At 34.1% G+C, this 13,199-nt stretch overlaps 1 protein-coding gene across 2 annotated transcripts in view; it reads right to left on the bottom strand.

Moving 5' to 3' along the window:
• Positions 1–13,199, bottom strand: part of RASA2 (RAS p21 protein activator 2) — a 123,561-nt gene that overhangs the window by 66,825 nt on the left and 43,537 nt on the right. For both annotated transcript variants that reach the window (XM_055321181.1, XM_055321182.1), the window contains exon 5: positions 4,786–4,862. In XM_055321181.1, coding sequence (XP_055177156.1) covers positions 4,786–4,862 — 77 coding nt within the window. The remainder of the gene's footprint in view (positions 1–4,785; positions 4,863–13,199) is intronic.

The following is a 13,199-nucleotide window of genomic DNA, read 5'->3' as shown; positions in this document are numbered from 1 at the left end:
AAATAAATAAGTCTTTAAAAAAAAAAAGTTCAAAAAAATTAAAAAAATTAAAAAAATAATAAAAGTTGAGATATCAAAAAAATTCCACAAAACTGGTACTGGAGCTCTGCTGTCATATGCCAATGAGTATGGACTGTGGAGGTTTAAGTGGAAAAGAAGAGAAAAAAGGAAAGAATACAGACTACTATATGCCCATATAAAGACCTGCTCGTAAACATTTAGAGCAGCTTTTTCTTTTTACTTTTTTTCCTACCATACCCAGGGTTTTCTGGAGCCCTCAAGCTTTCTTTACAGTAGTCTCAAACTGGAAACAATTCAAATATCTGTCAACCAGTGGATAAACAAATGGAATACTACTCGAGAAGAAAAAAAAATAGTTTCCAGTTCCAAGTCAAGATGGAGTCAATGCATGCCCCCATTAAATATAGCTAAAAATCTTGGGCATTAAATATATAACAACCATAAGAAAACTCTAAAAAGAGGAGCAAACCGATTAGAGATCTTGGAACCCAAGGGAAGACATGGGAGTGAATTCCCTGGGCTTTTTTTTTTTTTTTTTAATGTATCTCTGAGTGCTAGAGAAGCCACCAACCTGGAAACACCAGTGGGCATGGACAAAAAATGCCCTAAGAGCCAGCTCTCTCTAGCCAAAGGACCAGGAACTGGGCAGCTTAGCAAGACAGAAACCATTTTTAGACAATAAAAAACCACTTACTCTAATCAAACACCATGAAAAATACTGTAGCTCCACCCAAACCTCCATCAACAAAGACCAAAGGCTGAGGAGAAAGCCTAGACTTCCACATTTGACAAGCTGTAACAAGCCCCTTCCCCCAGTGGTGTCAGCAAAGACCACATGAGGAGCCTGGATTTTCATCCCCACCGTTGTAGCAATGAGGCACTCCTCCCCCTTCCTGACAGGGTGATGTCAGAGAAGGCTGAGTAGAAAGGTAAGACCTTCACCACCTACAGGGGTAACTATTAAATCCTCTCAACCATCATGTCAATGGAGGCCACAATGGAGCAGTAATAAGGCACTTTCTCCATTCCAGCCAGAGTGGCCACAAGAGAAGATTAAGGGAAGCCTAAACTACCACTCTCATTCAGTAATAATTCTGGGGAAAGAACTCTACTCACTCTTTCCCCAGGGGTATTAGCAGAGGTTGAGTCAAGAACCTGCATTTCTACCTGTACCTGACAGTAATGAATAGGCACTCCTCTCCATTCGCCAGCAGATGTCAAAGAGTCTGGCTAAAACAGCATATTTAAGTAAGATCCAGAGTCTCATAATATCCAAAATGTCCAGAGTAAAACTGAAAATCACTCATACCGAAACACCAATCTTCATCTTTAAATGAGAAAAAACAATCGGCAGATGACAACACTGAGATAACATGGATGTTGGAATTATCTGTCAAAGATGTGAAAGCAGCCATCATAAAAATGATTCAATGAACATTTACAAACACATCTGAAATAAATGAAAAAAAAAGTTTCAGGAAAAAAGTAGGAAGTCATTAAAGACATAAAAGACACAAAGAAGAACCAAATGGAAATTGTGACACTTAAATCCATAAACTTTGATAGATGGGCTCAACAGCAGAATGGAGGGGATGGAGGAAATAATCAGTGAGCTAAAAAGACAAAACAACAAAAATTACTCAACATGAACAACAGAGAGAATACAGACTGGAAAAGAAAAAGAACAAAACCTCGGGGACCTGTGGGACTATAACAGAAATCTAACATTAATGCCATTTAAATCTCAACAGGAAAGAAGAAAGATTGCAGAGCTGATAAAGTATTAGAAGAAATAGTGGCTGAAAATTCCCATATTTGGCAAAGACATAAACATGCATATTCAAGAAGGTGATTGAACACCGAAAAGGATAAACCCAAAGAAATCTATACCAAAATACCTCATAGTCCAAATGAAACACATAAAAAACCAAAGACAAAGAAAAGCTCTTGAAAACAACCAGGTAGAAAAAGCACATTACCTGCATAGGAAAAACAATTATAGTTAATTTAAAAAACAAAAAGGCCAGAAGGGAGTGACATATTTTTCATGCACTGGGGGAAAAAAAACAAAACAAAACAAAACAGCTGTCAATGAAGAATTCTATATCCACTGAAAATATCCTTCAGGAATAAAGAAAAAAAATGAAGATATTCTCAGATAAAGGAAAATTAAAAGAGTATGTCACTTACAGACCTACCCTACAAGAACAGTAAAAGGAGATTCTCTAAACATAAAGACAGTGGTAAAAGAAGGAATCCTAAAAAATAGGAAGGAAAAAAAGAATAAGGGAAAAACAAAAACATGGGTAAATACAAGGAACTTAAGTCTTCCTTTCTTTTCTAATTTTTCTAAATTGTGTTAGATGGCTGAAGCAAAAAATTATATGTGGTTCTCAATGTATACAAAAGAAATATTTAAGACAATTATATTACAAGTGGTGGAGAGTAAAGGAATTTAAAAGATGGTAAGGTTTCTACACTTTATTCTAACCAGTAATATGGCCATACCAGTAGACTACAATAAGCTATACATGTACAATGTAATACCTTGAGCAATCACCAAAAAAATGCCTAAAAAGCTATACAATTAAAAAACTATAGATAGAAAAGCAGTAAAAATAAATCAAAATGGAATTCTAAAAATATGTTCAAGGAACCCAGAGAGGAAAAAAACCAGGTAAAGATAGAGAATAGAAAACAAACCAAAAAATGGCAGATTTAAGCTTAACACATCAGTAATTACATTAAAAGTAAATGCTATAAATTCACTAAATAAAAGACAGATTGGCAGAGTGCATTTTAAAAAGTGACACCCAACTATACTCTATTTTTAAGAAACTACATACAACTGGATGGATCTGATTGAAAAAGGCCTATCTCAAAAGGTCATATATGATATGACTCCATTTATATAACATTCTTGAAATGACAAAATTATAGATCTAGAGACAGATACGAGGTTGCCAAAGGTTACAGATGGTAGTGGGGGAAGGAGTGGGTGTGATTATTAACAGGGTAGCATAAAGGAGATCTTTATGGTTCTAGAACAGTTTTGTATTTTGATTGCGGCTGTTACCACAAATCTACACATATGATAAATGATATAAAATATGCTGTACACTGCACAACATCAATTTCCTGATTTTTAAATTGTATAATAGTTATATAAAATGTAACCATTGAGGGGTACTGAATGAAGGGTACATAGGACCTCATGTAATTTCTTAAAAATCTATGATTTTCCCAAAAGAAAAAAGTTTCAAAAAAAAAAAAAAATCAAACCGCCAGAGTTCAAATCCAGCCTCTATCATGTCCTATATGAATTTGGGCTTATTAAGCCAATCTGTGCATTGTTTTGCAATAGTACAATAAGTACCAAGTTATGACAAGAAGTAAATTAAATAATATCCCAAAAAAGATGAGCTATGGAGATTAAGGAGATGTATAAACTAAATGTAATACGTGACCTTGGACTGGATCTGTTCTTGCAGAGAAAAAATATCTTAAAGAACAGTTTTGGGATAGTTGACAAAATATAGTAACTGTAGATTAAAGTACTTGAATACAAAAACTGTACATTATACTTTTATTTTAATAATATAAAGCTTCCTGAATTTGATAACTGTACTAGAGTTATTTAAAAGAATATCCTTATTCTTAGGAAATCACACTTATATGTTAATAAGGATTATGGTGTATGCAATCTTTTTTCTTTTAAATATTTTATTTATTAAAAAAAAGATTTTATTTATTTGAGAGAGAGAAAGAATAGAGGAAGACTGAGAGGGAGAAGCAGACTCTCCACTGAGCAGAGAGAGCCCAACACAGGGCTCAATCCCAAGATCTGAGCCAAAGGCAGACACTTAAGAACTGAGCCACCCAGGTGCCCCATGCAACCTTCTTTAAAAGAGTTCTAAAAAAAAAAGTAGTATTATAAATATAAATAAAGAGAAAGGGAGAGAAATGGAGAGAGGGAGAGACAGAGGAAAAATGCCTCAAAGGACCTGGGGTGTTCACAATAAGAAGAAATAGTCTGGAGCAGCAATAGGAGAGTAACATTTACCCCAGTCTACGGTAAATGGGTATGGCAGAAAACAGCCTCCAACTGAGAAGGCAGCAGTAGAAAGAATAACTCGGAGGGTATTCAGATTATCAATTAAGACAAAGAAAAAACATTCAGAAGAAGTCACGGATATCCAGTAGTTTGCTGATATCACAGAGGAAAAGTTTAGGTGGAAGAGAAAAGGCAGAGGACTGGACTTGGAAATCTGTATTTCCAGAGCAGTTAAAGTTTGAGCCACAAAAAAAAATGACTTGAGGGTAAAAGGAATTTTAAAGTAGGTGAGAATGGATACTGGTACATCCAGTAGGTAGCCATTTAATTTTAGTTCCAGGGTTCCTAATGCTTGGCTCTGTGGTATCAGAGTCACTAGAGGCCCTCCCCCAGGAAGCCTTTCCACCTCCATCCTGCCAGGGAGTTATAAACATGCTTAGCCAGAATCCTCTAACAGCCTATTTCCTATCTCTATCATTTAACCCACATTCAATACATAACGTTGAATGAATTAATCACTTACCATAAACTGAATATGAGAAAATAAATTGGAAATCAACTTAATAAAGGAATGACACAACAGAGTTTCACTTCCCAAAAAAACAAAAAAAAGTTTCTGAAGTATATAAAATAAGATATTGGCTTAAGATTCAAAGAATACATGATGGAGAATTACTTCCACCTGATTTTGGTAAAAGAAATATGCTTACTGTACAACAAGCTGCTGGCACACAGTTCCATTCTCTGTTATCAGTTCATTCAGTTTTAATTCAAGATGAACTTTACCCTATAATGAGAAAAAAAATGGCAAACTGAATAGTCTACTGACAAAATATTAAAGGTAAATACTTTTTCAAATGGTACCTATAACATTTAGTTATTCGCTAACTAAATTTTAGTGATACCTAGCACATGGCTTTGCCCATATTAAATACTTCTATAAATGTATGACCAATAATGTAGATCTAGTAGCCAAATGCTTATATCAGACATGGTACTCAAATCTAAGAATTTACTGTCCAGTTCAAAAAGTATGATGAATCTCAATTACCATGGGTTAAAAAAAAAAAAAGACAGCACTTACATTTTGGGAAATTTTGAAATGAAAGCAAATTATAAAACAAAGAATGCTTTTTCCAGAAAAGATAAAACCATCAATAAAGAGAGAGGCAAAAAAATAAAAATAAAATAAATATAAATAAAAATAAAAATAAAAAAGAGAGAGGCAGTATTATTAAAGGTCAAAAGAAATCATACAATTCTGAAACAATAAAACTAAGTAAAAGCTAAGAAGATTCCATTTGTCAAAACTTTTCTGAAAATAAAGGATTATGGAATATCTACTATATTTTAATAGGTACTACAGGGGACTGGGTAGGAATCATTAGATGTGTAAAACACAATCACTGCTCATAAGAAGCTGCCAGTCTAGTTGGGGAGACAATAAAGATAACAATATATGACCAAGATAATTGACGAAAAAATGGGATACTGAAAATACATAAGTACTTTCTTCAATAACTATTAATGAATATATTTTTTAAAAATTCAGTAGTAAAAACTTAAAGCAAACCATCAACTTCTCATGAAACAAAGGCTTAGCAACAATATAATCTAGAGCTTGATATTTCCAAGCTGTCACTGGTGATGAGCAATTCGTAACTGGTTATGAGCAATTCTGAAATGGTTAAGATCAGTCTTGGATTACTGCTGACAAGCAGTGACTGCTTGTCACCCAGCTGACAAGACAAATTCCCACAATGGAGATTTCAGGGGTATGATGTCTAGGGCCTGATGACATAAGAAATTTCATCAGAGATACGAAAGTTATTATCAAATCACTGTTCCTCTAGAGAACAACCTCTTTCACACGCTTTCACAGGAATCTAACCTGAATCAGCTTCACTATTTTATGAGAGCTTGCTCTGTAAGAGTGAATCTGAGGTCCACTAACTACAAAGCTTAGAATTAGATGGATAATAAGTGATGAGCAATAAACACTGATTGATGCATCTCAATGCATAAGTCTGCATGAGAAAGCTAAGCTCTAAAGAAACAAAGGCATCAGTAGTAAAAATTGGCAGTTAGGTGGACTCGAACTAAATTAAGCAAATTTTCCACTAAAAATCCAGGCACAAATATTTATAAAATCGTATAAAATTTATAAAATAGGTATTTCATTAATCTTACTTAAATATTCACTACCCCTACTATTTGAGAGTGATCCGGAAGAGGTTCATAATATATAGTTATTTTTAATATTACTCAACTAGAATTTTGAATCATCTTTGCTGTCAGGCCAGCATATACGTGTTACTTGCCTAGTGAGTGAGCCCAGCCAACTGCATCAACATTTGCATCTGAAAGCAGTTTTAACTATTTTAACATACATGCATCTTATGGTAGAAACTATATGCTAAAAGGCACTCCCACTGTCTCAGGAAATGTCTAGGATCTACTCTATTTCTAAAACAAAAGAAACTGTTAAAATAGAGTAGAAAAAAGTATAATAATTTCATTCACAACTAAAAATCCTAGCACTGTATCACGCAAAGCCTAGAAATAAAAAGTATATGCATTTAATAGGATTCCAACAGGAATCACTATCATTGAGTCAGAGCCTACCTACTACGTTCATTACTCCTACTGGCTGTTAAAAAGACCATTCTTTTGGTGTTAGTCACCAATAACATAATTGTATATTTAACTTGATTAAGAAGAGTGGAGACAAAACAGGCAGACAGACACAAGACATGTATTATTAGGATAGAACACTAAAATTAAAAAGCATTATGAATTAAATCAAGGAAATTATAATTTCTAAACTGTAAAACACTACCTCATTGTATACTTTAACTGGAATTTGTACAGGATACTTAGTAAAAGAAACAAGATAAAAGTCAGAGTGTATAACATTATATTAATTTGTAAAAATCAAATGTAATATATGTTATTATATAAACTTACTACAAGGTCACCTACTAAAAAACAGATAGATATTACCTTTGGTTGGTAAGATTTCAGATTTTTTGCTCATCTAGATTTTAAAAATTTCTACTACCAATGTGTCCTGATTTTTAGCAAAAAAAGCTTTAGAAATTATTTGAAGCTACTTTTCAGTGTTAGAAACCTACATCTATGAACACTTTAGAAAAAAATATTTAGTATTCCTTAATACATTCACACAAAAGTTTGGTTTTATTTATATCTATTATCATTTTATAGGTTTGGATCATAGCAAAATAAGTTTGGTGTTTTTTGTTTTTTTTCTGGGTCTTGTTTATGTTTTTTTGGAGAGGGCAGTTTTGGGTTCAGCAAAACATTTCCTGGTCTCCTCTGAAGCCAGGTGATAGTGGTTAAGGACAGTGATGTGACATAATTCTGGTCAATGATAATGTAAGTAGATGTTGCGGTGGGCATCTGAAGAAGCTCATTGAATGGGACTCCCACATTTCAGCAGTGGCTTAAGAGGCAGTCTCATGATGTTGGGCATATAAAAATTGGGAGTCCAGGAACCACTGAGGTGGGGTGCCATTGGTAAACAGGCAGGCTTTCTGTTGGAACCACAGAAAGACTATGCCTAAGAAGTAAGGATGAACATTGATCAGCATTTACAAAGACTAAAACTTAACCTAAAATCAGCTGAATCCCTAACTAGATTAAGATGATCGCTTATAGACATTCCAAAAGTAAATCTCTGAAGGAAAAAAACCGTATCACCCATACTTCAAATTATCTAAAATATTCATATTTTTCAATGTCTAGCATTGCATTAAAAATTATGAAGCATGCCAGAATACTACATACCAAAAAAACAAAAATGAAAACAAAAACCAAAAAAAGCAGATTTACAGGAGATTCAGATGTTGGAGTTAACTGACAGAGATTAAAATAGCTGCTTACATTTTTTAAGGTAGACAACAAAATGACACCCCCCACCCCACCTGCAAAAAATGTGATAAAATGTATCAAATGAAAAGTTTACAATTAGGCAACAAAATAACCAAAATGAAGATGTATTTAAACAGGGAATGAGCCATAGCTGAAACAAGAACTGGTGAAATGGGAGATAAATTAGTCAGTGGCAAATATCCACAATGAAGCACAGAAAGGGAGAGAGTCTAAGAGACGTGGGAAACATAGGAAAATGGTCTATTATTCATGTAATTGGAGTCCCAGAAGAGAAGACAAAAAAATAGTGAAGGAGGGAAAAAAAAAGATAAATAATTCCCTGGAATTTTCCAAAACCAAAGGAGGACATCAAGGCAGAGATTTAAGAGCCCCTAGGAACACCCATAAGATAAACATAAAGAAAACCAGTTGTAGGCAGAGCACAGTAAAACCGCTAAAAGCTGAAGATCAAAAGAAAATCCTAAAAGCAACCAGAGAAAACAGAGACATTAGCCACAATGAAGCAACTACAAGAGTGTGACAAGAAATTGTTTGATAAACATGCAATGTGATTTGCTCCACAACTGCTTTCTTATTCTCCAATCTCCTAAAGGAGGTTCAATGACAGAACAGTATATCTTTTATATAGTTATATATAAAATACATACTTTTATATATTTACTAGAACATCAAATACCTGGCAATGTATTCTATATGCTTTATTTAAAGTAAACCAAATTTGCGGTACCTGGGTGGCTCAATGGGTAAAGGATTTATTTGCCTTTGGCTCCCCTGCCCAGTGGGGAGTCTGCTTCTCTCTGCCCCTATATCCCTTCCCCATAACCCCTCTCCCACTCCTGCATGCTCTCTCAAATAAATAAAATCTTTACAAAAAGTAAAGATTTAAAAAATAATAATAATAAAGTAAACCAAATCTTGGGAGCTATTCTATATATGCATTTTATAGCAATGATTATGTTAGGTTGATATATACAATTATATTACATTAATTTGTACTAGACTGCATATTTAGGAACTTTTATTACTCTGGAACTGTCCTGAAGGTTTAGTATTTTATATGCTAGCTTTATAACACTTACACAAAAGTTCACTAGAAAAATCTGTGATTATTTTAATGGTACCATATAAAGGATATCATATGAATTAGCATATGATATAGCTATATAGTTTGGGAAACTCAAGTGTACAATAGGAATCTAGGCAAAACCCAATGCACACACTTCAAAACTTTTCCAGACTAGTCATTTTTTAAAAAAGTTTTTATTACAAAACACTAAATTGTAACAACCATTCCACATAAAAGAACTCAGTATATTGTGACTGGTGATAAGTTTTCTTATTCTTAATATGAGGGGGGAAAAAATCCCAACTGATTTCTGACAGATGTTTTCATATATAAGTAACTCTAAATCATTTTGGAAACAACTGGCTATCAGATGAAAAGCAAAGGTTTTATTTAATCTCTCTCATTTATGGATGGATCTGTTTTTCCTCACTGAAGAAGTATTTATTATAATCTAGAATGGCTCCTTTGTTATTTCATGTTTACAAATTTATAAATGAAGTTTAAAAAAAAACAACCTGCTGGAATACTACTCAGCTATCAAAAAAATGAAATCTTGCTATTTGCAACGATGTGAATGGAACTAGAGGGTACTATGTTAAGTGAAGTCAATCAGTGAAAGAAAATTATCATATGATCTCATTCATAGGTGGAATTTAAGAAACAAAACAGGATCTGAGGGATAGAGAGGAAAAAATAAGACAGCACAAAATGAGAGAGGGAGACAAACCATAAGAGACTTACTTAATAATAGGAAACAAACTGAGGGTTGCTGGAGGGGAGTGGGAGGACAGGGTAACTGGGTGATGAACATTAAGGAAGGCATGTGATGTAATGAGTACTAGGTGTTATATAAGACTGATGAATCACTGACTTCTACCTCTGAAGCCATACATTATATGTTAATTAATTGAATTGAAATAGAATAAAAATATTTTTAAAATAAAATTAAAATAAAATTGTAATTTAAGTTGATTTCTCTCAAGATCTGATTATAAGCTGTTTAAAAGACACAAAAATAACAAAAACAAGCATGATAATATAAATAAATAAATAACCTACAACAATGAATTATATTTTTACATTCATTATGTTTTAATCAGGCATGTAAAAAATGTATGTATGTATTGGGTATAATCACTGCATTTGTTATTTTTAAGGCTTACTTAAATAGGGCAGAGGCCGTATTAAAAAAAACAACCATAAAACAATCAATAACTTATGGCATGATCCAGAAATTCAAGATAAGCTTGTTGGTAAAGACTTAAGTAATTACATCAGAAGACATGATTGACAGCACATCTAGATTTACTGCTTATACAAGCTGTGTGAGACAAACACCCTTAATTAATGAGAGTACCAACTTCTCCAAATAAGATATATGGTTTAATCAGTCTTATGTGACAGCATGCTCTTTATCACAGCACCTAAGAACTAAAGACAAGAAAAATATTTGAAGTTTGTTGTGAGTTCCAGCACTACATAGCTAACAGCATGGCTACAGATCACCGAAGCCAAAAGAGGATTTATAAATAGAGGAACCAACACTATCCAAACGAACTTCATCTGTGTGGCAAAGAATAGTAGAAAGAACACCAAGTGAGGTAGGATGATAACCACAACCAAAAACTAAAGAGAATGCTTTAAAAAAGAGTGGTCAATATTATCAAAAGCTACTGAAAGATCATATAAGAGGAGGACTGAAAAATGTCCGACAGACTTATTGACACAATGTCACAGGAAATAACATTAGTGAGAGCCTTTTGTGCTCTCCCTCGAGCCCACTGTTGGGTATGAAGGCAGATCAGAGTGGGTTCAGAAGAGAATATTTCAATCTAGAGAGAGTAACTGCAAAACAAAAACATCAGGAAAAAAAGTCGAGAACACACTCATGAAATATCAATATCCTGAATGTTTGAGAAGAAAACTGAAAATAATTAACGGCAATAATAAAACATCTGGGAAACAATCCAAGGTAAGAGATTTAGTGTTCTTTGCAATTTTCAATTGTTTTGGTATAAAACCCATCTTACTACTATTGGGATCTTTTCAATTAAAGGCTAAGTTACATTTCTGCATGTTACTTCCCTCCAACTTCACAAATGAAGGGAATCCTATACAATCAAGTTCTCATTTCACAGATGAAGAGCCTCAGATAACAGGGTAGCAACTGTTTGGGGGGGTACTAATGGCAATCAGAAGTACAGCTAGGAAATCAAACATCTTCCCCTCTGAAGTAAAAACGGTGGTCATTTCCTCTACCCAAACCCCTTTCTTTTTTTTTTTTTTTAATTTATTTATGATAGTCACATACACAGAGAGAGAGAGAGAGAGAGAGAGAGAGAGGCAGAGACACAGGCAGAGGGAGAAGCAGGCTCCATGCACCGGGAGCCCGACGTGGGATTCGATCCCGGGTCTCCAGGATCGCGCCCTGGGCCAAAGGCAGGCGCCAAACCGCTGCGCCACCCAGGGATCCCCCCAAACCCCTTTCTTAAAGATATGCCTACCCAAAGCTGCCAAATGGAATACTCTACAGTGACTTTATCCCCCCAATCATACCAATTAGAATGCAGTAGACATCTGGCCCTAGTTGAGCCAAACCCTCTAAATTGTGGCAGAGAACTAAGTCAGATCTTAGAAAGTGAGGGGTTGTATGGTCATGTAAACTCAAAGGCTGATGTGGGCATTTTTTTTACCTGCCAGTAAGAGATTAGAGAGAAGCAGAAGTGAGAAACACGTAATCTCATCAGACATACAAACAGAATACAAGGGAATCTCAGCGTTAAATAGTCTTTTTTTTTCCTTTCATTTTGTAAAGTGAATAGTATTAAAATGAGAGAGCAAGACAGAAAATATTAACTATTCATTTTACGAAATGAGAGGGAAAGGAAAAAACACTATTTAAACAGTGAGCACTTATACTCAATGAGCACAGTGAATATATGAGTAGGAAGAAACAAATCAGTGGAGCTGAGTTCTCAACTACCCCTTGCAGTATATACAACTCCACGGAGTGGAAGTCCACAGTTTAAAGATACAATATATATTTTTTATTCTCCAATAAAATAGTTGCAAGCCAACTGTTTTACACAGTGATCAACCAAAAACCAACCACCTAATATTTTAGTATACTTTATGAAAAATAAGAGTCTTTTCAAAAATAATTTTGACTATGTGAATTAAATCTAGTTTATCATTACAAGAACCTGACCTCCATCTCAGAGGTAGCTCCTCAGTAAATGACTGACAACTTCCAGCTCTCACTGGTCATACTGAAGTTCCTGTAATTATACTCCAAAAGTTCCCTAGGAACTTTCAAATGCCCCTCCCTTTTTCTTTGAGCTAATTTGAGTAGTCTTCTGTTCCTTATACTGACATGTTCTCTCCTAATAATGCTGAAGCCTTTTCATGACCAAAAGTACAAAGAGTGAAAAGCAGTAAAGCACTGTGGTGAGGAATTTTAGAATCAGACTAGATCTCTACTCGAACCATGACTCCATTACCTAATATTCTGACTTTGGAAATGTCATTTAACCTCTCTGAATCCATTTTCTACATCTGTAAAATGGAGGTAATGCTACCTACATGTCATAATGCTTTTCTGAGAATATGTATATTAAGTACTTAATACTGTGCTTGATATATACTGTTTAATCACTAAGAGTAACAATTAGGGGAATTCCTACTGAACTCAATCCTTTTCATAGCTTTCTCCTATGCTCCATCAATTGCTCTTATTTCCAAGATATTTTTGTGAAATTTTATAAAGTTTACGCAAGTGAACAAATTTATTAACAAAGTATGATTTGTATGACTCATACACTGTTTCTTCTATCTTTTCTAGGCTCACAAAGTTAATTTATTATTCTTAGATTAGTTTTGGGGCCAAACAGTATTTCCAATAGTACCACATTAATCTGAAAGGTGTTCTGCATCCCTCCCACACACTAAAGTACTTTTCCTTCTTAAATGTATTTTAAAGAGTAGATCTAACTAAGTATCATTTAAGCAAAAGGCCTGTAAAGGTTAATAACTCATAGTCATGAAAATCACTCATAACAAATAAAATAAGGTTGATATTATCTCTAACAGTTAAATACTATTTCCAGAATTTTTACATTTCAGAGATGAGTTTTACATACACTACTA

The sequence above is a fragment of the Nyctereutes procyonoides genome, unplaced genomic scaffold, assembly GCF_905146905.1.
Source record: "Nyctereutes procyonoides isolate TBG_1078 unplaced genomic scaffold, NYPRO_anot_genome, whole genome shotgun sequence".
NCBI lineage: Eukaryota > Metazoa > Chordata > Mammalia > Carnivora > Canidae > Nyctereutes > Nyctereutes procyonoides.
This window is presented reverse-complemented; position numbering and strand designations above follow the sequence as displayed.